General features: G+C 53.2%; 8 protein-coding genes across 8 annotated transcripts in view; 4 read left to right on the forward strand and 4 right to left on the reverse strand.

Annotated features, from left to right (window-relative positions):
- The window catches only part of PODANS_1_19310 (uncharacterized protein), a gene marked incomplete at both ends in the record, with an annotated part of 1,890 nt that extends 1,527 nt beyond the window's left edge, over positions 1 to 363 (reverse strand). The window contains one exon of the mRNA XM_001907359.1: positions 7 to 363. Within this exon, the coding sequence (XP_001907394.1) occupies positions 7 to 363 (357 nt within the window). The remainder of the gene's footprint in view (positions 1 to 6) is intronic.
- A 2,144-nt stretch (positions 364 to 2,507) lies between these two features.
- Positions 2,508 to 4,781, reverse strand: PODANS_1_19320 (uncharacterized protein; the record flags this gene model as incomplete). Its single annotated transcript, XM_001907360.1, has 3 exons — positions 2,508 to 2,697; positions 2,761 to 3,784; positions 3,875 to 4,781. The coding sequence occupies 3 exons, from the start codon at positions 4,779 to 4,781 to the stop codon at positions 2,508 to 2,510; spliced, it is 2,121 nt and encodes a 706-aa protein (XP_001907395.1).
- A 609-nt stretch (positions 4,782 to 5,390) lies between these two features.
- PODANS_1_19330 (uncharacterized protein) lies at positions 5,391 to 9,280 on the reverse strand (the record flags this gene model as incomplete). Its single annotated transcript, XM_001907361.1, has 5 exons — positions 5,391 to 5,611; positions 5,671 to 5,991; positions 6,056 to 7,773; positions 7,828 to 8,550; positions 8,610 to 9,280. 5 exons carry the CDS (start codon positions 9,278 to 9,280, stop codon positions 5,391 to 5,393), a joined length of 3,654 nt encoding a protein of 1,217 aa, XP_001907396.1.
- Positions 9,281 to 10,783: 1,503 nt separating this feature from the next.
- PODANS_1_19340 (uncharacterized protein) lies at positions 10,784 to 14,239 on the forward strand (the record flags this gene model as incomplete). Its single annotated transcript, XM_001907362.1, has 4 exons — positions 10,784 to 11,995; positions 12,062 to 12,950; positions 13,031 to 13,141; positions 13,182 to 14,239. The coding sequence occupies 4 exons, from the start codon at positions 10,784 to 10,786 to the stop codon at positions 14,237 to 14,239; spliced, it is 3,270 nt and encodes a 1,089-aa protein (XP_001907397.1).
- Positions 14,240 to 15,631: 1,392 nt separating this feature from the next.
- On the forward strand, positions 15,632 to 15,968 carry PODANS_1_19345 (uncharacterized protein; the record flags this gene model as incomplete). Its single annotated transcript, XM_001907363.1, has 2 exons — positions 15,632 to 15,652; positions 15,744 to 15,968. 2 exons carry the CDS (start codon positions 15,632 to 15,634, stop codon positions 15,966 to 15,968), a joined length of 246 nt encoding a protein of 81 aa, XP_001907398.1.
- Positions 15,969 to 16,653: 685 nt separating this feature from the next.
- Positions 16,654 to 19,544, reverse strand: PODANS_1_19350 (uncharacterized protein; the record flags this gene model as incomplete). Its single annotated transcript, XM_001907364.1, has 2 exons — positions 16,654 to 19,437; positions 19,497 to 19,544. The coding sequence occupies 2 exons, from the start codon at positions 19,542 to 19,544 to the stop codon at positions 16,654 to 16,656; spliced, it is 2,832 nt and encodes a 943-aa protein (XP_001907399.1).
- A 554-nt stretch (positions 19,545 to 20,098) lies between these two features.
- PODANS_1_19355 (uncharacterized protein) lies at positions 20,099 to 20,369 on the forward strand (the record flags this gene model as incomplete). Its single annotated transcript, XM_001907365.1, has 2 exons — positions 20,099 to 20,158; positions 20,220 to 20,369. The coding sequence occupies 2 exons, from the start codon at positions 20,099 to 20,101 to the stop codon at positions 20,367 to 20,369; spliced, it is 210 nt and encodes a 69-aa protein (XP_001907400.1).
- Positions 20,370 to 21,416: 1,047 nt separating this feature from the next.
- PODANS_1_19360 (uncharacterized protein) overlaps positions 21,417 to 22,475 on the forward strand; it is a gene marked incomplete at both ends in the record, with an annotated part of 1,514 nt that continues 455 nt past the window's right edge. Inside the window, 2 exons of the mRNA XM_001907366.1 lie at positions 21,417 to 21,626; positions 21,692 to 22,375. Coding sequence (XP_001907401.1) covers positions 21,417 to 21,626; positions 21,692 to 22,375 — 894 coding nt within the window. The remainder of the gene's footprint in view (positions 21,627 to 21,691; positions 22,376 to 22,475) is intronic.

The raw sequence follows: 22,475 nt of genomic DNA on the forward strand, positions 1-22,475 counted from the left end.
GGGTCAGTGGGGCCCGTGATTTCCCCACCGGCGTCCACAAGCCCGGGAGCGGGGGGCGCGGCCTTCCATGTTTGGTTCTCGCGAATGTGTTTTGTTTTCGGGAAGGAAGTCAGGCAGAGCGCCCTTGTCGAGCTTGGCCTGGCGGATCTTGCGGCGCTCAAGGAGAGCCTTGCGAGTAGAGTTGAATGACCGCTGGAGAAGGGCCAAGAAAGCAAGAGCTTCCGGTGTGAGGATCTTCTTTTGTGACTCCGAAACGGGGCCGAGGACGTTGACGCCCTGAAGGATGGACTCGGTGCTAGGCATTGTGATGTTGTGTGCGTGGGGTGATGTGGGTGGGTGTGGTGTTTGCAAAGCTCCGTTATCCTAAAAAAGGGAGGCGAAGCTGTTTATATATGTATATATATATATATATATATATATATGTATGTATTCTAGAACAGAACCAAAAACGTTAGGACCTCGTGACGAAAGAGCAAGCTGAGTCAATCAACAATCGCTAACGGTTGTGAAAATGCCGAGGTGAGCCGCGGGTCAAATACTTAGTCGTAAAACAGCTGCCAATTGGTAGTGGGGGGGGGGGGGGGGTGGGCAGGGTGTGGTTCACCCAAATTGTGGAGGAAGAGCTGTATGGGGAAATGGAACAAAGAAAAAAGGCGGGGAGTGTTGAGTTTCAATTGACGTATGAGTGCCGGGGACGCGGATGTGTGTATCAGAGAAAGTGGGAAAAAAGAACAGGACCAGAAAGGGAGAGATCTCGAGCTTTGGTCATAACGAAGCTCTCGCTCGAATCCAAAACGCATGCCCCGTGACCGACAGACAACGACCTCAGACGAGCTGATTGAGTCAAGAGAAGGAACCAACCTGACTCACCGATAATAAAACCAATTGTCGTGTCTCCCCTCAGTATAGAGAGGTTATCAGAGCAAGATGCGCGATGTTTGTTCAAGAAACCAGAGAAAAAAGCTCCCGCATGCGGCGAAAGCAAACGCTTGGAATTCTGATGATGTGCTGTCAAAACGATGACGTCCCTCCCAAAACATCCAAAACCCGACATGAACCCAGACCTATATCTATCTAACCCATCTTCCCCCAAGACAATCTCTGCCTCCTTCTGCTTCCTCAACCACTCGGCAATCCGGTTCAAGGGACTCCATCATCGCCTCGCCCAGACAATCCATAACATGTGGTTGGTCTCTTCATGGCATTCAATTCCCATGCTCGCTCGGCCGTCCGGGTGCTCCCACCGCTGCCATTGGTCAAATCCGCTACCCCACAATCAGGGGAAAACTGGACAAGCTCACAACGGGTGCAGCCTCTCACATGTGACATGTGCCGCGCCCCTACCAGCGTAATGACTTGCGCTCCGATGACCTCACCTACTCGTTCCCCGCCATCAAACAAAAACACCCTTTCAAACCCTCCATCGCCATCCAATTCAATTCTTTTTTATGTGGTTCCTAAACCTCCTTCTGTAAACCCCCAAAGTCTCCATCTCTCCTTCTTATTCCCATCGACTGAATCACCGCTCCCTCCAGCGATATCGGCGATTACCCCCCAACCAGATTACTCGATCCCATCGAGATAAAGAAACTCCTCTTCCAACCCTTTCCTTCCATACATCATAAGCCAAGCCAATCACCCCCAGCTCCCGTAAGCCAAGAAAAGTTGGGGGTTGGCAAAGCCAAAAAACAAAAGCTCTTCCCACTTCCCTTGCCTTTCTCCACCACCGCCGTGAACCTCCGATCTGCCGGCCCAGAGCCGAGGTCATCGCCCCTCCCCCCCCCCCCCAATACCATGTCCTCATCGGCGTCATGCATCCGCCTCTGCCTGCGTTTGTCTGGTTGTGCTATGACACCTCGCCTGTCTGCCCTTGCCCGTTTACTACCGGCCGCCCCGTCCGCCCGATACTTTCCGATATCTCTTACACTTACTTACCAGGGGTTTGTGTCGACGGTGATGCTGCATGTCGCAATACGAAGGGGGAAAAAAGGGCTTCCGACCCGTGATTCCAATTGGCATATCATTACGTTGGCCAGACCAGACCACATGGGACATCATACATACCCATCACCATAGCCGTGGCTCGGCTTCCTTCTAGCTCTTATCTCAGTGACACATCATGAAACAACCTTCTCTCCTCTCCCCGCAAAAATGAGTATATATAGCAGTGGTGGTATCAATTTAATTTTCTTCATGGCTAATTTTCTAATCATAACACATCTTCGTAGAGGTAAAAGGGTAAGGGGTATGTAACGGTAAGGTGAAGTCATCGACGACAAGGGGTATATTGTTACACGGAGGTGTGTTTCACGCAAAAGTGATGGGTGGTGGGTGATGCGGTCAGGCATATCGCTGCCTTTGGGTTTTAATCCCAAGTCTCACATATCAAAACCTTTACCCAATCAAGGGGAGGCTTGATCGAGACGACTACACGATACGCTCGCCGACATCACACAACCCCTCTACGCTCTCTCTGGGTTTCCAGCATTCTTCTGGTGGCTGGCAGTTTAACCCTTGTAGGGGGAAGGGCCAACCATGAGCTCGGGTCTGACGAGGGTGTCAAACTCCTCCTCGGTGAGGGCGTTGAGCTCCATGGCGGACTCCTTGAGGGTCAGGCCCTTCTTGTGGGCGTTCTTGGCGACCTTGCTCGCCATGTCGTAGCCAATCTTGGGGTTCAGGCAGGTAACCAACATGAGGCTAACAAAGTGTCAAGTCAGTATGCAATATCTCACGAGTCAGCTTGAGTTCAGGAAGACTTACGACTCCTTCATGATGCTGGCAATCTTCTTCTCGTTGGCAGAGAGGCCGACAACAAGGTTCTTCTCAAAGCTCTTCATGCCGTCGGCCAGGATGCGGATGCTGTGAAGGAGGTTGCGGATAATCAGGGGCTTGTACACGTTGAGCTCGAACTGGCCGTTCATGCCGCCGATGGTGCAAGCAACCTGGTTACCCATAACCTGAGCGCAGACCATGGTGAGGGCCTCGCACTGGGTGGGGTTGACCTTGCCGGGCATGATGGACGAACCGGGCTCGTTCTCAGGGAGGTTGAGCTCGCCGAGACCGCAACGGGGACCGCTGCCGAGGTAGCGGATGTCCTGAGCAATCTTGCTGAGCGAGGCAGCGAGGGTGTTGAGGCTGCCGTGGGCCTGCACGATGGCGTCGTGGGCAGCGAGCGCCTCGAACTTGTTGGGGGCAGTCTTGAACTCGGTGCCGGTCATCTTGGAAACCTCCTCGGCGATGGCCTCGGCGAAGCCCTCGAAGGTGTTGATGCCGGTGCCGACGGCGGTGCCGCCCTGGGCGAGGAGGCGGAGGTCGGGGAGGGAAGACTCGACGCGCTTGATGCCGAAGTCGAGCTGGGCAACATAGCCGCTGAACTCCTGAGCGAGGGTCAGGGGAGTGGCATCCTGGAGATGGGTGCGGCCAATCTTGATGATCTTCTTGGCCTCGAACTCCTCAACCTTGGCCTGGAGCGCATCGCGAAGGCTCTTGAGCGCAGGGAGGAGGGTGTTCTCAAACTCGAGCACAGCAGCAATGTGCATGACGGTGGGGAAGGTGTCGTTGGACGAAGCCGAGCGGTTGACGTGGTCGTTGGGGTGCACAGGCTTCTTGGAGCCCATCTTGCCGCCCAGAATCTCGATGGCTCTGTTGCTGATGACCTCGTTGGCGTTCATGTTGGACTGAGTGCCGGAGCCGGTCTGCCAGACGACGAGGGGGAAGTGGTCGAGGAGCTTGAGGTCAGCAACCTCCTTCGCGGCCTGCTGAATGGCCTTGCCGATCTCAGCATCTACATATTGCCCGTCTGGTCAGCCCCTCGTTCTTCTTCGGACCACATATACCAGAGCGCATTGCAAGAGCGCAAAAAGAGGGTACATACCAAGGCCATAGCGCATGTTCACCGTCGCCGCAGCACCCTTGAGGATACCGAACGCCTTGACGATGGGTGGGGGCATGCGGTCCTGGGGCTGGTTGATCTTGAAGTTCTCGAGGGAACGCTCAGTCTGAGCGCCCCAGTACTTGTCGGCCGGGACCTGGATCTCGCCAAAGGCATCGCTCTCGGTTCTGGTGTTGGCCGACATTCTCGCGGCACTACTGTGGAAGGTTCTCTGGTGGCGGATGGCGGGGTTGGCGGTTTGGCTGTTGGAAAGTGACAAAATGGGAGCGTTGCACGCACCGGCCGCCGCCTTGAGACATGTGCTCAGCGACCGGCTGGCTGTCCTCGGCACCCCAAGGCTGGCGCGGCCTGCGGGCCCGGCAATGCGAACCGATCGAAGCATGCTGGGGGAAAAAAAAGTCGCCTGACAAACAAACCGTAGCCCTGTATCTAGCGCCGAGCGGCGGTTAGCAAGTCGTGCTGCGGGAGGGGGAGGTGCGGGGTGCCGATCAGCTACGTACTTTGTTAAATGAGATAACTCCGGCGCCCAAAAAAGAGAAAAGATACCAGAGGGAGAGTGAGTTGCTGCGAGAATGAGGGTATTAGATGACAGGAGAGCGATGCGCCAAAAAAGTTGAAATGGAAAAACGCGCTCTCGCCTTTTTTTTCTACCCGCGACCACCTTTTCCCAACAACTTGGCTGACCCAGCCTGTCAACCCATCCGTCCGCGCCGGTCCGGCAGATCCCGACATCAGAAACCTCAAGATAATTGGGCAATTCCCAAATGTCCCACCCCCGGAAGGCCAACCGGCAATTAACGAATTGCAGAATCGAACAGAACATCGCCGATTCGCCCGCCGCTGCCCCCGGCAACCCTGCATCGCTAACAAAACAAACCCCTGAATTCATTCTCAAGAGCAAAAAAGGGGGCTTTTTGGTACAGACTAATGGTAACACATTATTTGATTACATTCATCCTGCCTGGCCTGCTACCTAACAACCCCAGAATTTTATGCACGAAAGGTATAGAAAACCTTGAACAAAACTCGAACCTCCAAGCGCGGGTATCTAGCAAAGCATCTAGCCCCATCTGTCGCTGAATGGGGGGGGGGGGGGAAACCAAAACACACCCTTTCCCTGTTTCCCTCCATCATGCTCCTGCGCTACAATGCCAACAAAACAAGAATAATCCCCCCAGCCAAGGCCCCCGTCTTATCCATCTGACCCGATCATCTCCAATGCTTCCTTCTTTTCTCCAAGCTATTTCCCAAACTCAAGGTATACCTGCCGTCAGCACCTTTCACTCCAATAGTAATATTACCAGACCCTGGTGGCCAAACTCCGCCATATATAGACGAAGAAACAACCTAGGTCCGAAGACCAAGTGCCAGATGCAGACAGTGGAAAGAAAACCTCCTAAATTCCCTTCCATTGTGGCCAATAGCAGGTGTGAGAGAATGCCGAAGAAAACAAAAAAAAAAAGGTGCAAAGAGGATATTCGTCCGGCCATCGTCGATATTAGGAGTTGAGCGTCTTGATCATCATACTGATCTTCCGCTTGTCGGTAACCATGAGAGCCCGGTTATCGAAAGCAGTGCTGATGGCCTCCACCACCTTGTGGAAGCTGCTGGCGGCGCCCTTCTCCTGTGTGAACCGAGCAATGCAGAGCTGGTTTCGCTTCCCGTGCTCAATGACGGTCATGAGCTCGATGGCAAAAGATACTTCCTTGAGGTTGAGATCTAATGACGGAGGGGTGATCAGCAAGCGGACCTCACAAGCAATGGGAAAGAAAACCTACAGTTCTTGGCAGCGACACGGGCAAAGATGATGTTGCGCTCCTTGTCAACCTCGATATCCTTGATGCCATACTTGCGCCAGTCACGAAGCAAGATCGCCATCTCCTGACGCGCGCGCCGCTTGGGGATGGCAAAGCAAAGATATCGCATGGCCGGCTTGACCCTGAATAGCCGTGCCAGCCAGTTCTGCTGCACCTCAATCTTACGGCCACCCCCATCGCTCTCAGACCAGACACTTTGAGCGGCCATACTGTTGTGCTTCTCCTTAGATCTCTTCTGAGACCTGCCGTCTTCGTGGACGTGCACATCTTCAAACTCGGAATCTATCATGGCAAAGCAAAGTTAGCATGTCACAGCTGAAGACATAGCACAGCGTCTTCTTCTCACCTCCAATAGACATCTTCGGCCCATCCTTGTTGCTCTTCCAGAACGACAAACCAAACGCCTTCTTCTTCTGAGCGCGCGATGCCGCAGGCTCGTCGATGGAATACGAGACAGGCCTGCTGGGCCCGCTAGCCTCCGAACCGGCGTATTCCTCGCCGTGCCGGGGGAACGTCCCGGTGGTGGGGGTAACGGCGGGGCTGTTTCCATCCTTGGAGGCGCGTTTGAACCAAGATGACACCCTGTTCTTGGGCTGCGCACCAACGCCATTCTCTGTATTGTCAACCGAGTGGGTCGGTTGATGACCCGAGTAGGATGCATGTCTTCGTGACTCCTGAACAGTGGTAGGGCGTTCGTTCTTGGTTGGATGGAGAGATAGCTTGCGGACGTTGAGCGGCCGCGGAACCGCAGCCGGATCGCCACCTTCTACCACCGTTGGCGAGTTCACCACCCGAATGGTGTTCTCAGCCCGGGACAAATAATCCAGCCCTCTGTTCTTAACACGAGCTGGGGTTTCCGCAGGGACAACCTCCGGGCTGCTCTCATAAATAGATGGAAGCTGGTTGACTGTCTTCACTGAGCGGTTGTGAATCGGATCTGACACCACCCGACGATCAGGAAGATGAATGCTTGAGCCAGGGTCAAGGAGTGAGACTTTATGCGTTACAGGCGCAACCTCCAGACTCTGCTTGCGGATTGACAGAGGAGAGACGGTGGATTGGGACGGAACTGGAGGCAATGGTCTGCTATACTCTCGCTGGTTACTCGCAAACGAGCGCGGACCAGCAAGCGATGACTGCGACATTTGCGCAAAAGACGAATCAGCCAAAGAAAAGCTCAAGTGGCTCCCTTCACGGCTCTGAAGTAACGTCTCGCTGGGCGCTGACACGAGGAGTGAGCTGCCGAAGGCTTCGTCAATGTCTCGGGCAATCGAGGTATGAAACTGTTTGAGTTCCTCGCCCCAAAGCACCCTCTCCTCCTTCTTGTTGTTGTTGACGTCAGCCATAGACACAGTGGTCGTAGGCCTTGGGGTCTTGGTGGCTTTCCGTGGCGAGTAGGCATCACGGTCGTATGTCGTGTTGTCGCCCGCAATGCTAGCTGGGGCAGCCACAGAACCATGTCGGCTTCCCTGATACTTCTGACCTTTGCGGACTGCTGAGAAGTCAACCCCACGCCTGGAGAGCCTGCTGCTGACACGAACTCTCGGGGTGCTGTGGTGGCTATGAATTGAGCCCATGGAGCCCCGAGGGGTTCGCAGACGACCGGCTGTTGTCGCGGTCCGTTGTGAAGGGGTTCGAAGCTGGTGTCGCACCGAACCACCCTTGGACCTGTATGAACGATACGAGTGCGAGACAGTGGTGGGAGAACGTCCGATGCCATCCTGAGAGCCATTGCGGTGAATTATAATCTTGGCGTGACTGGCGTGCGGGACAGAATGGAACACCCGGGACGCATTGTAAGGATCATAGCTGCGTATTGTGCCCGTTTCGTCCTTGTCTGCTTTCCCCGGCACATTCGAGATGACTGTGAACTTTGACACTGCTCGCTTCTGACCGTATCGCCCTGGCTGGGTAAACTCGCAAGTGGAGATGCGTTTGCCCCAGTTGGGAGGCTTGAGGTGATGATAATCGCTCTTCGAGATGGGTACGTTGTTGTTGTAGTTTTCCAACTGGACTTCACGGTGATTATAGAGCAGGTGATAGAACAGTTTCTGGTCGTTCGGTCTGCCGGAATGATTAGTTCTGTGTTGTCACCGCAAGAAAGGCAGGAGAACTTACTTTTCCTGGGCCAACTTGAGCTTGAGCTCAGCTTCGGGGTACGCGTGCCAGAGCGCCTTGAGCTGTCTCAGAATCTGAATGTCCACCTCCGCCTCAGGGATGGGCGAGACATTGCGTTTCTGCAAACCTGATTGCTGGCGCTGTTCCCACTCGAAGCATTGTGGAATATCGGGGTACTTGAGGATGAGCGGGTGTTGCCACATCTGGGCCATGGTGATACGATTCGCAGGCTGGGGCACCAGCATCCTCCGGATCAGATCCTGAGCTTCCCTGCTCAAATGCGGGGGCATGCGGTACTCGGCGCGTTTGGCCTTTTGAATCATGACACCAAGGTCGTCGTCATCAAACGGCAAATAGCCAGCAAGCATGACGAACAGGATGACGCCCATGCTCCAAATGTCGACCGCTGAGCCTTTGTAGGCCTGGTGTCGAAGCAACTCCGGAGCCGCATAGTGAGGACTTCCACAGGCCGTTGTGAGCTGATGGTGTTGGCTTTGTTGCAAAGCCGCCATCCCAAAGTCCGCAATTTTGACCTGACCACTGCTGTGAAGCAGAATGTTCTCCGGCTTGAGATCTCGGTGGCAGATATTCAATGAATGGCAGTAATCCAGCGCACTCATGATCTGGCGGAAGTAAAAGACGACCTCCCATTCACGTAGAGCACCAACCGAGCGGATAAACTCGAACATGTCGCCTTTTTCAACAAATTCGGTGACCATGTAGCTAGTAAGGAGCATCGAGTTAGTCCACAATTCGAGCACGCACGGGGTATGCTGACTTACATCTCCGACCTGTTCTCCCAAATGTCAAGCAGTTTGATAATGTTTGGATGCTCGATGAGCTTAAGGACGGCAATTTCGCGCTCGATAGCTATCGGCATTCGACGAAGACCGCCTTCCGCATCGGTTTGGGGAGTTCGATATTCGAGCCGGTCAAGATTCGCCAGACTACCCGACTGGTTGATGAAGGCGGTGCTTTTGGACAAAATCTTGATGGCCACCAATTGGCCAGTAACACGGTGACGTGCGAGACGAACACGCGCCGAAGTCCCCTTGCCTAATGTCTTGCCCAGCTGCCAAGGTCCAATGTGTGTCTTGAGCTGTCTTGTGGTGGAAGCATTGGAAGAAACATTGGAAAATTGAGAGATGCGCCGGGCGGCTTCGAGGTCGACTTCCTGAGAAACAGCTGAAAGATGCTGATTGACTGGCGCAGGGTGTTCTACTGCAACTGGTCGATCTGATGTGCCTTTCGTCTGACGCTCGACTTGATGACTTGTACCGGCGACAACAGATGTTGACGAGCCTCTGACAACCTTCTTGGACCTCAATACGTAATTCTCATCATTGCCTTTGTGATGGGAACGCGCCGTGCTGACGACTGTTGTATTGTTGACTCGCTTGGTCGTGTCAGCGAGCGGCTGACGGCCATGTCGCGAGTTGCTGTGCCTATCCATGATTGACGGGATGGAGGGCGGATCAGTACATGGTCCGATGCAGAAAGGACTGTAAGAAGCAAATAGACGATCGGATGGTTGGAAAGTTGCAGTGATAGTGAAGGAGTCGGTTGGAAGATGTAACCTCGAGAATTAGAAGCTGTAAATGAATTAACGAGTGGTGTTGAGGTCCGACTGGCGATGGAAGGAAAGACACACAAAAATGAGTGTGTAAGAAGCTAAACGACTGTGGTGGTGGTGCGAAGGTCAGCACTGTCCGGCGACGATCTGGAGAGAGAAGGAGAGTGGGAGTTGGGTCGATGGGCGGAGTTTGATAGATGCAGCGAGTGGAATGGCGGGGAGTGAAAAGCGTGGGGCCTGAGGGAAGGGTAGGAGCGAGAGAAAGCTTGCATAGCAACCAGCTTTGTTGTGATCAAAACAAAACAACCCGCTGCAACAGAGTCGCTGCCAGGCTCGCGTGGGCCTGAAAAACCAGTGCTCCAATGGGGCTGGCCAGTAAGATGGAAACGCGATATGCCATGGAACCATACAGTGCATTTTACGGCTTGCTCGTCGTCACCTGCTATGCAAGGGGAAGCTCGGTATCTCGAGTTGTCGAGCTGAAGGCATTCGGAAATTAAGACCCTTGGGGTGTTTTCTGTCAGGATCCAACAGTACACGCTCTTGTGTGCTGGCATCAACTACCCATATGAGTAGTTTATCGATGATAACACGCATGTACCCAGTATGAGAGAGTCCTCTGTGTTTGTCTGTACCGGTATATCTCAGTGTTGGTGTGGAAGAGTGTGAGGAATGCAGCAGAAGCATGGTGTTTTGTTTTTATGTGCGATGGAATTCCAGACAAAACTGGTTGTGCCAAGTATTCTGGCCCCAAAACACGATTCCGGAACCACTTCTTCATGCCGATACATCTAAAACTACTGATCTGATCCATGATACATAATATCTATCTACCCATGGTGAGAGCCTCTGGTCCCCGGCAAAGGGGCTCCTTCATTCTTTCGAGCCTACCCTTGTCATCATGAGATTCGAAATGATACACCCATATTTTTGTATTGTCCCGAACAGTTGGACTGTAACAGATCGAAATTTCATGGCCACCCGTACTCGAAAATCCATCCACCTTGTCGTTCTCCTTCGTTGATAGCAGCTGTGATGTTGAACTTGGAACAGCGCGAATATAATATCTTACCTAAGCAACAGCAGTTGCATTTGCCGAGCTTGGACCACACTGACTGCCTCTTGTTGGCCAGACTTCAAGGTCGCCGTGCACGGACTTGGGTACGGATTGCAGTTCCACCTTTTGAGTTTACCAATTAACCCCAACCCCACCACGCGCTGCAGCAAACGCGACGCGTTCTCAACCTCTTAAAGGTCACGCTGTAACGACGAAAGGCGTGCATATTCCTTGTGGATTTTGGTCTTTCAAAATACCCTCTTTCTCAGAAGAATCCTTGACGGAAAGCGAGTTACCCAGTCCATTTACACCTTGGCTTGGGCGAAATGGCGCCAACGACCTCGCTGAAAAGAGCCGCCCCAGATGATGCCGGCGACTACAGCTTCCTACGACGAAGAGGGGGAGATGGGCCACGGGCTTATCACGATGATGACACTACCGCGAACGAATCAGCAAGTACATTCCAACCGGGTGCAATTGTGCGAGTGAAATTACGCAACTTCGTTACCTATTCCGAAGCCCAATTCTCTCTCGGACCTAATCTGAATATGGTTATTGGGCCAAACGGCACAGGGAAAAGTTCGCTGGTCTGTGCCATTTGCTTGGGACTTGGTTATCCACCGAACGTACTGGGGAGGGCGAGTACTTTTGGCGACTTCGTCAAGCACGGCAACGATGAGGCGGAACTCGAGGTTGAGCTACAGCGGAAGCCTGAAGATGCCGAGAACTACGTCATTGGACTTGTCATCAGGCGCGAGGATAATAGTCGGAAGTTCACTATCAACGGAAGCCGTTCCACCCTCAAGGATGTTCAGAAGCTTATGCGGAGCCTTCGTATCCAGATCGACAACCTATGTCAGTTCCTACCACAGGACAAGGTGGCGGAGTTTGCTGGGTTGACTCCGGTAGAGCTGTTGGAGAAGACTCTGCATGCCGCCGCGCCACAGGACATGATTGTGTGGCAGCAGGAATTGAAACAGGGATTCAAGGAGCAAAAGGAAGTGCAATCCATCACGGACAAGACTCGCGAGGACGTCAAGAGGATGGAGGACAAACAGCGGCTTCTGCAGGCGGATGTCGACAAACTTCGCGAGAGAAAGGCTATCCAGGAAGCGCTGATCAAACTGAAGCAACTTCGACTGATCGCTCAATATCAGGAGGCCAGGGAACACTTTAACGAAGCCAGAATGCGTAAGAAAGAGTCACAGCGCGCCTATAAGAGGCTCGAAAGAAGCGTCGCGCCTGCCCTCGAAGCCGTCAATAGAAAGCAGGATTATTCTCGCAAAGTTAGAGGCATCGTAACTCTTCGGCGACGAGAACTGGAGCAGGCTGTAGCCGAGGCCGACAAAGCGCTGGGTCCGGTGGAATCAGCAAGTGGGAGAATGACGCAGATCGAAAACGCGATTCGGACGGAGGAAGACAATTTCAAGGACAAGAGGAAGCGGATGGGTGCTTTGAGGAAGGAGATCACCGATCTGAAGGCAAAGTACGCACAAAAGCCCAAGGAATTCAAGGCTGGTGAATGGAACCTCCAGATTGTGGGTAGTTTGAGCAGTTATGTACACTCGAAAGGTTTGTGTCGCTGACAGTTTTGACAGCGAGAGCTAGACCACCAGAAGCGCGAGAAGCAGCAGAAGGCCTTGGATCTTGTCCCAGAACGTGACGCTATCAAGACGGAGGGATATGGTTTGAGGCAACAGAAGATGGCATTGGTGCAGGAACTGGAGGCCCTGGACTCGCAAGAGGGCCAACTTCTCAACCAGCTCAAGAACATGAACCCTGATGCAGCAGCGGGCTGGGCCTGGCTCAAAGACAACCAAGGAGGGTTCGAAAAGGAAGTCTTTGGGCCTCCCATGCTAACGTGCTCCGTTAAAGACAAGCGCTACAAGGACTTGGTCCAGTCCATGCTCCAGGGATCTGATTTCTTTTGTTTCACGACTCAGACCAGGGCGGACCACAAAAAGCTGAGCGACCAGCTGTATGGGACTTTGGGCCTTTCCGTTACTGTTCGGACTTGCTTTAGCTCATTGGATTCCTTCAAGCCACCTATGCCTAAGGAGCAGCTTTCACGGTATGGCTTCGATGGCTATGTTCTCGATTTCCTCGACGGACCCGCTCCCGTGCTGGCCATGCTTTGCGCAGAGAAAAGACTACATCAGTCTGCCCTTAGCTTGAACGAGATTTCCGATGACCAGTTCGAGCAAATCCAAAAGGACGAGCTCATCAACTACTTTTCTGCTGGTCGCAAGTTTTATCGTATCATGCGCCGGAGAGAGTATGGGCCGGGGGCGGTCTCTACGCGCGTCACTGGGTTCAGCGAGGGCCGGTTCTGGACAGACCAGCCGGTTGACGGTTCTGAAAAGCTCGAAATCAGACGCAAGATCGAGGAGATCGATGGCAAGACTGATGAGTTGCTGACAAAGTTGAAAGAAGTGGCCGAGAAGCACAAAACACTCACAGCGGAGATCAAGGAACTTGAGGAGAAGAAGGTATGTATCTTTTCCTGTCGCATACCTGGATATAACTAACCAACTATCAGAGCGGTTTAATGGCGCAGAAGAACCAATTGCAAGCCGAGTTTACGCAGTGGAACGGCCTGCCGGACAAGATAGGTATGACAGACCCCTGGCAGTGGACCCGATTGTGGTGTATTAACAGAGCTGCTCCCAGATGCCAAAGAAAAGGTCCAAGAACGCACCCAGAAGGAGCTTGACGAGGCCAAAGCTCGCAGGGTGGATCTTATGAGGCAACTCGACGATGCCACCGTGGACATGTCCAAGGCCGTCATCAAACACTTCGAAACGCTTGGTGCTATCCGTAAAACGCGACAAAAACTCCTCGAAGCCCAAGTCTGGGAGCTGGAGGCCGAATCGGATGTCAAGTGCCTCAAAGATAAGAACGCCGAGATCACAGCCAGACTAGAAGACGAGAAAGCAAAGGTGGAACAGGCTAAGAAGGATGTCGAGGAGTTTAGACAAACTGCCGGAGAAGCTCAAGACAAGGTCAGCGAGTTCTTGAACGATGAGAACAGAGTGGCCCTTCTGGCAGCTGCTCAGGACAGGACAGTGGCCGAGTTTGAGGGATCAATCACGGCAGAGCAGGCGAAGCTCGAGATGATCGAAGCGGGTAACCCCCAGGCGCTGGAAGAGTACGAGCTTTACGCCCAAAAGATCGAACAGATTCGCCATGCTGCGGAAAACCAGGAGACAAGGCTGGCCCAGCTCAACGCCGGAATCGAGGAGATCCAGAGCCAATGGGAGCCCCGCCTGGACGAGCTCGTCGGACAGATTAATGATGCTTTTAGCTATAACTTTGAGCAAATCAGCTGTGCCGGCGAAGTTGGTGTCCACAAAGACGCGGATTTTGACAAGTGGGCTATCGATATCAAGGTCAGATTCCGTCAGGGGGAGACACTTCAGCGGCTCGACCAGCACAGACAGTCTGGTGGTGAGCGTGCCGTGTCAACCATTTTCTACCTGATGGCCTTGCAGGCTCTGGCTCAGGCGCCATTCCGGGTGGTGGACGAGATCAACCAGGGTATGGACCCGCGCAACGAGCGTATGGTCCACGAGAGGATGGTGGAGGTTGCGTGCCGAGAGCATACAAGTCAGTATTTCCTCATCACACCCAAGCTGTTGTCGGGGCTCCGGTACGATCCTAGGATGATGGTTCATGTCATTGTCAGTGGAGAGCGGGTGGATGAGACGAGCACGACGAAGATGAACTTCGGCAAGTTTGCACAGATACAGAAGAGGCTGAAGGCACAGGCAGGGAGGTTGTGATGATACCATATGCTGAGGAAATGGGGGCCGGGGACTTCAGTTGCAAGCGTTGCTTTAGGGCATGACGATATTCACATCATGTCGACAGCCAGTTGGAAAGAATGGAAATCTAGCTGTTTGATGATGTCGTGCCCCAGCCACATAGTGGGCATACAATTAGAACATGGAAATGTTTACCTAACACGCTTGCTTTTGCTCAAGCTATTCGTTCATTGCATGGATCTGTCAGGGAACCGATATTGCCAGATTTCTATGAAACCCCTTCGCACGTGAAGACCCTGGGGGTTCCCTGTGATATCATTGCCCAGCCGCAAACAACAATTGCTTGATGTCCCACCAGAAGACCCTGAAAATCCAGCCGATGGAACCCGCCAAGGTGAACCTGACACTGACAGAAGCAGGCAGCGCCAAGAGCGGACGGGAAGGGCACAGACCACTTGAGAGACGAAATGTCAATGACGTCAATATCCACTTTGGGGAGACAGGCCACGCGCGTGGTGCGCAAGTGTTCGCCTTTGAGGACTGTCGAATCAGAATGCAGATCAAGCCACAGTTCGGGAGGTGGCCGGTACGAAAGGTGGTACTCTTGCGGGCTGTTGTACATAATTGAAAGAGAGGTGAAGTCATTGCGAAGAGGGATGGGCATGGAGACGAGGAGCCGTATCTTCCGAATGTCTTGTACGGGCAGGAAGTCATGATACATCGGGCATTTGATGATTCGATTTCGAGATGGCTGGCAAGCAGCGCACCTTCACCTGCCATGATTGAGCTCAAATTCAAGCTGTTGGCTGGCCAGCAACTCCAAGTTAGAAGGGTAGCTGGAATGCAGAACCCAACGGCGCGTCATTCTCAAACAAATCCCCCATCCCAAAAAAGAGAAAAATGCCATCTGATGGCTTTCCATTTTCGCAAACTGATTGATCGACGACAGGGGTGTGTTAGTGGTCGGCCGGGTAGAACACAAAAAAGCAGACAATGCCAAGTGACGTCACATTCGGCCAGAGACGACCACCAGACAGACCAGTTGACCAGTGACGATGACGGGGGGCGCCAGTTCAGCCAGCCCAGCCGGCAGGAGCAAACAGAACAGGACAGGAACAGGTTATTGACGGAGACGTATGTGGTAGTGGCTGCTAGAAAACTGTGTTCAAAGAAAAGGAACCAAGTCGTGGGGAAAGTTTGGTATATTATCCTCCCATCCCACCACCAGAGTTGATTCCGTTTTTTTCTTTCTTTCATCAGCATCAACAAACACAACACAACACAACACAACACAACAACACACAAATACAAAGTATTTGCTTGCTACTTCAAATAAACCACCACCACTTTACCACAAACAAACAATCACAAATCAAACCAAACTAAACCAAACCAAACCAACCAGTCAAAATGGGCGCCGTCGTCTCTTGCGTATGTCCCCTCCACCACCACCACCACCACCACCACCACCACCACCACCATCTTTCATCACTAGCGACTGATAACTAACCGATTGAAACAGATCCAGAGTGCTCTCCGCACCATCGGCCGCACAATCATGGCCATCATCAACGGCATCGGCAACATCATCATGGCCATCGTCAACGGCATCATCAACTTCCTCGGCATCATCGTCGGCTTCCTCACCTGCAACACCTGCGGCGGTCGCCGTCGCCACGGTGGCACCACCACCCGCAAGAGTAGAGGGTTTGGGAGGAGGAGACACGGGACTACTGCTGCCATTTAAGTTCCATCAACACAGCCACAGCTCATGATTGATGGGAAAGGGGAAGATTTCTTTTGTTATCGATGAATGGGATATGAACTGGTGTTTTTTCTCTTTTGCAAGCGACCGAGTGGAGGATAATGAATAAAGATACCCAAATACCCAGACTGCGTTTCTTACGCGGGAGCAGTCAGGAGGGGAGGCGAGGAGAAGGGGACGAGGAAGGGCATTGCGTTTTGATGGGGGTTACCTACTAGATAAATACATCTTTCATACGGCATACTCTTGGAATGATTTTTGTGTTTGTGTTACTGGATATGTTGAATGTCAAACCGACAACCAAATCACATTGTTTGGCGACTATAGTGTTCAGTTCTTAAATATGGAAGAGCTGAACATTATACACAAGAGCAACTTCTCAACCTACTTCCTAATGCGATTCGTGGGAGGGATTGGCGCAAAGTGGTAACTGGGGGTGGGGGGGCCTCAGAAGCTGCTGCTCTTCAGGTCACCCCGAGGGTAAGCCCCCTCTGGCTGGAAAGCGAATGACGCAGAGGCGCCGGGAAAGGCGCACAGGTTCAAGCCACATATGAGCAAGTTACATGGCCAACAAACATTTTTTTTATTTTTATTTTTTTATTTTTTTATGCATCTACCTCCCACCTCATACCACATATCGACACATCTACACCCTCCTCTCAGTCACTTAACTATCCTCCAACAAATCCCTCCCAAAGAACCTCTCTATCTGCCTGCCCGCCTCCTTCCCAACAAGCGCACTCAGCTCCTCAACCGTCGCGTTCGCAACCTCCTTTATATTCTCCATCTTGGCCGTAATATTCCCAATATTCTTCGGCGTGACCCCGGGCACAGCGGCCAGCATCTCCCCCGGCTCCGGGTTGAAAGCCGCCCCTTGCCCCTGCTGGCTCCCCTCGACATCATCCCCGTCATTCAACCCTGCCCTGACCGCGGCAATCGGATCAGGCTCCTTCTCTTGACTCTTTAGCCGTTCGAAAATCTCTGCTGTTTCGTACGGGCTTGAGCTCCAGATGATTCTTAGCTTGGGGAAGGCCAACGTCAACAACACAATCTTGGACTGGAGGTCCTTCTCGCCTGCGTTGGCCGAGTTGAGGGAGGAGATGCTTCCTGACAGGTCGGCGAATGGTTCGAGGGTGAAGGATTTGTTTTGGTCGAATTCGATGAGCAGCATAGGGTTTTGGTAGTGTTGGAACATGGTCTCGCATTGCGAGTAGAGCCTTCCGTTGGAGAAGGAGGAGATGAGATCCGAGACGGATTTTCGTTCTATGCAGATGTTGGGGGAGAGGATGTAATCTCCTACTGTCAACATGCACGGCACGATGACCATCGACCGGCCGTGGAGGAGGGACGGCAAAGAAGAGCGGAATTCACGAACGTCGACCACCACTCGGGGCGGCTCAGCGGTGGCGGTGGAGAGCTTCCCGCCGCCGGCGATGCGGGTGTTGATTGTGCGGAGGAAGGCTTCTTGGGGGTCTTCGGTGGAGGAGTCGACTGTCATTACCAGGGACATGGAGGCGCGCTCTTTGATGAGTTTGGTGAAGTTGTCTTTCTCTCGGCGGACGGTGGAGAGGTAGCGTTGTTCTTCGACCGAGCCGCCGTAGTAGAGGAAGTAGACCCTGACATTTCGATCGTTGTGGCTGGAGCGGTAGACTTCCACTCGGCGGATGAAGGAGGCGTCGGGTTCGTACATGATGATGTACTTGGGTTTGACTTCTTCGAGCACGTGCTCGTCCTGATCGCCGTCGTAGGCGTGGATGACGACGAGATCTTGCATGTCATAGAGCTGATAGTAGTCGTCCATGTCTTCCAACGGGTCAGCCATGACGAGGTCATCTTTCTGGTTGGCTTCCGCTTCGGTAATGTCAATCTGCCCCATCAACTCGGCGACCTCATTAGGCTTCTCAAAGTACTGCGGGATGCTGCCATTCTCTAGACGGCTCGAGCCAGAGCCTACCGCTCCACCACCGCGGACCCGACGTCTCTTGTTAGATGGTGCCCGGCTTTTGGACTGCGCAAGACGGGGGTCAACGGCACCACTAAGCGCCTTTTGATTCTCCGCGAACAGTGTGGCGCTGACCTGAGCAAACTCCCTCTTCCACTTGAGATAGTTGCGCAGCTTCTTGCGCATCATGTAGGCGGCTGAAGGCTTGTCCTCTTCTGGATCGTAGACCTCCTCAATGCGCTTCTCAGTCCTCGGCTTGACGTGCATGGTCTGAAGATAGTCGCGGAGCTGGCGGCATGTGTTCGTGTCCGAGCACATGATTAGAATGGTGCCGTTGGAATCGTCACGGGCTTGCTGCTCAAAGAAAAGGTCACGGTCTATCTCTTCTAGCACATCGGCCAATACTGACCACTTTGGCTGTTCTTCGAGTACAGGTTGCAGAGAATCGATGCTGGAGTCTGCCTTCGCTTTCTGGGTGCTGGCATAAACCCTCTTCTTGGCAGTGTCAAAGATGGTCTGGGCTGCATCGAGAAAGAGCCACGGAGACTGGGTCTGTCTTGTCGATCCAGGGGGTGGCGAGTGAGCAGCATGAATGGTATCGAGTTGCTGAAGAAAAGAGACCGCATCGAGGGCCAAGACTGAGTGCAGCATACCCCTGAGTACAGTCAAATCGCCCACAATCTGCTTTGTTTTCCAGCTGACCCGGTGCCAATTAGGATCGAGCTGTCTGCGGATAAGAACATCAAAGTTCTTGAGAAGAGCGCTGTCGAGGTTCCAGTCTTCCATCTCAAGCCCCGTGTTGCCCTTCTTCAGCTCATGAATACTGACTTCGACACATTCCATGATGGCCACCTGAATCTCACGCATTGCGTTGGTCATTGGCACCTCCAACTCGATGACCTCGGCTTTCTTCTTCCCCTCGAGTGCCTGCGCGACGTGGACATGAAATCGTGGCCACAAAGATGCTTTTCGTAAAAACAAGTTCCTCATCATGGTAGCCAAGGGCGAAAAGCCGGCCGTGAACGGGTCTGGGTTGTCGGAGAACGCCTTTAGAAAGCCGACCTTGTTCTTTTGGCGGTATATCCTGATGATGAAGGCCTCTAACGAAGTTGCAACAGCCTTGTCGGCGTGAAGAACGAGCATGCCGGTGATGGTTTCCGGATTAAGGAGACCGGTCAACATATCGACGACCAAGATACGTGATGTGACGCTGAAAATACCACCACCAGCATACATCTTCTCTCGAGCACCCACGCTCGTGTAGTCGGTGTTGACCACGGTGAGGCCCCTGGCCTTTGGTGACATACTGATGGCGGCATGCTCGGCGAGCGCTTCACCGATCCAGGCATTTTCCCTGTCTTCGGCATTGACGATGACAATCAGGTTGTTGCCTGCGGCATCATAGGAGTGAAGGAGGTTCGTGATAAGGCGCATGAGGCCGAGACCTCGGGCCAGAACCACCAGTTCATCTTCTTTGCGGAGCTCCTCAAACAGCTTCTGCTGGTATACCTAACACATGGAGATGGGAGTTAGCAAACGGCTGTGGATGCAACTCAAGAGAGACGCACTAAGGGCAGTGAGAGCTTCACAGGCTGGGGGGTGCTGGCAGAAGACATGCGGGGCGCCTTCACTGACTTGCTGTGTTCAGTCTGGAGTTCTTCTCACACCGCTTCAAACAACATCGTCGTGACCATAAGATGGTACCACAAGGTGAGGTGTCATGCATCAAGGGTTGTGTGGATGAGAGGAATGGTGAGTTCGATGTGGTTGGTAACACAAAGGCAGGCACGTAACCCTGGACCGTTTGTTAGTACAGGAACCCCCCGTATCGCTCAACTGGGCACTAACTCATTAGCGGACCGCGCCCCAAAGATGCCCACCGAAGGCCGCTCCAACCCGTGACCCTCGACGTCATTGTCCCCCAGCAAGATCCAAAGTGTGATGATACGTACCAGCTCAGGGAAATCTCCTTTAAAAGGCAAGCAAAGGCTCTCCTCCTTCTACTCGCAACTCTCCTCTTTCTTTTTCTTCATCAAGTCACACAAAAACCTAACGATTCCACGAAAGATATCATTCTCAACCCTCAAGAACCCTCTGCCCCACCTACACACCCCTGCAACTGCAACATCACCAACTGCACGTCACCGCGCCAAACAAACAGACAATCACCATGTCTGAGTCCAACAAGAAGTTCTCCATCCAGCCCATCGATGAGCAGGAGCAAGATAAGGTAGGCAGACCGCGGTCTTCCACCATCTCGATATGGCATGGGACTGACATTGTGTGAAAAGGGCACCTTCCAGAAGCTCAGCGAGGAGACCAAGAAGGTCCTGGAAGCTCACTCCGCCAACCCTGGACCTGTCATCAGTGATAACTTCAATGCTCAGGAGGAGGGGACCAAGGAGGAGCGTCATGAGAAGGCAAAGGACCTCAACAACTGAATGGACTAGACCATCATCTTCCTAGTTTTCATTTTTCCATGGCCGACTCCTAGACGGATCCCTGACCGGGCTGTATTACTATGCGTGTATTAGTTTTAATGACAAACCTGACGAACCTACAATAACTATGAATTGTCCAATATGTGTGCTTATGTTTCCGTCGGAATATCGTTCCTACATGTGACCTCTTCAGATATGTATGTATAGCTGACAAGGAACTCACTCAACCAGCTTCTTGGTAACGGCCGTTCGCCGATCACTTGAAGCCGTGAGCCAACCAGCATGTGAGTTCTCAAACTACCGTTTGGCAGGTCATGTACAGAATACGGCTGGGGATCGCGCTTCAGATGCCAGAAAATACAAAAACTGATGACTTTGACCTCTTTTTTCTCAAATGCATAAAGGCGGCGCTCAAAGAGCCAAAAGAGACCTCGCCTAGGAGTCGACGAGTCGTTGGTGAGCTGTGGCGGTGTTTAATCTTACTTATCCCTGCTCCCCTCATTGTGGCTGACCCGTAGTGCCAGCCATGCCATTCCAGAGAGGAGACCGCTGGATACCTGCAAGGGTTCCCTGAATCAGCAGCCTGGTGATGCAAGCAAACGTTTAATGAAACTCCCCAGTCAGCAGCAGCCTTTCCAGAATCATCATCACGAACCCGACGTATCCGCCCTCCGTCTTGCCATTGTTCTGAACCCTCTGGGTACCATTCCTACCAGCAAACAGCTACTGCACCCGCACCGCACCGGGCACCTCGCTCTCCGCCGCGCACTCGCTGACGACAACGGCCCTTTTGCTGCGCACCAGGACGGTAGCGCCGAGTTTCTATGTGCCTTATCAGCGCCTCGCTGCGTCTATCAGGCTATCAGTCACCAGCCAAACCACCCACTGGACAACAACGACCGCTGCCTGCAAGATTCACAAACTGTTGATGTTGAGCCTACAGGGACAATAATTTTCTGGGCTATCTTTTCAAACTACCTCCAAGCCGAAGGCCGCACGGAATCACCGACCACCACCGCCGCCCGACCTTCCCCCTTTTCCCCCGCGATGCCCTCAATCTTGAATGACGACGACAAGGAGACCGTCAAGCGCCATGTGCCCAAGCAAACCAACAAAATCCACGCCGTTGCCATTGCTCGCCTCTACGTAGCGTATCCCAATCGGTCGAAATGGACATACACGGGGTTACAGGGTGCTGTGGTGCTGGCGAATGACCTGGTCGGCAACACGTACTGGTTGAAGATGGTGGACATCTCGGTAGGCAATTCTTGGGACTTGTGGCACAATGGTATTGCTGGTACACCTTGCTAACGGCTGGACAGCCCGGAAACCGAGGTGTCATTTGGGACCAAGAGCTATTCGACACATGGAGTTACAACCAAGACCGTGTCTTTTTTCATACGTTTGAGTTGGAAGAGTGTTTGGCGGGGCTGTCCTTTGTGGACGAGAAGGAGGCCAAACAGTTCTTGAAGAAGATGAATGACCGGGAGAAGAACGCGAGCAAGGCCACGCTGAAGACACCGTTTGGAGGCTCGGCGCAAGCTGCCCCGCACAAGCATCACCATGGTCTGCTTGGGGGTCTCTTCGGTCACCGTCACTCGTCCGCTCCCACTCCGCCCGAATCGCCACGTGCCCCTGCCGCTTCGACGCGAGATAACAGATCCGGGAGCGTCAACGGGTACAATGCGCCGCCTGTTTTGGCACCGGCCCCCTCTGCCTTTGCCACCCTGGACGCCTTCGACCCGCTATGGAGAGAACATTTCGGAGACGATTTGAAGGCACAGGGTCTTACCGACGACTTTATCCAGGACAACCAGGACTTCATCATTGATTTCCTCAAGGAACAGCAGGCAAGCCAGGCCAGTCTACCAGTCTCGGCACCCCCTCCCCCACCACCTCCAGTCAATGGATCAGGGGCAGGAGTGAAGGCGCCTCCTCCGCCCCCTCCCTCCCGGAGGGCGTCCGGAGGCCCCCCCGCACGCTCTGGTCCTCCGGCCCTTATTAAATGAGACGCGCACCTCCCAATCTGGCTATATATGGTCCTCCATCGAGCCGAAGCTCCTCCCTATGGGGTGTCGATTACCTCATTAGAAGTCTCTCCCTCTC

Source organism: Podospora anserina, chromosome 1 (assembly GCF_000226545.1).
Source record: "Podospora anserina S mat+ genomic DNA chromosome 1, supercontig 4".
Taxonomy (NCBI): Eukaryota; Fungi; Ascomycota; class Sordariomycetes; order Sordariales; family Podosporaceae; genus Podospora; species Podospora anserina.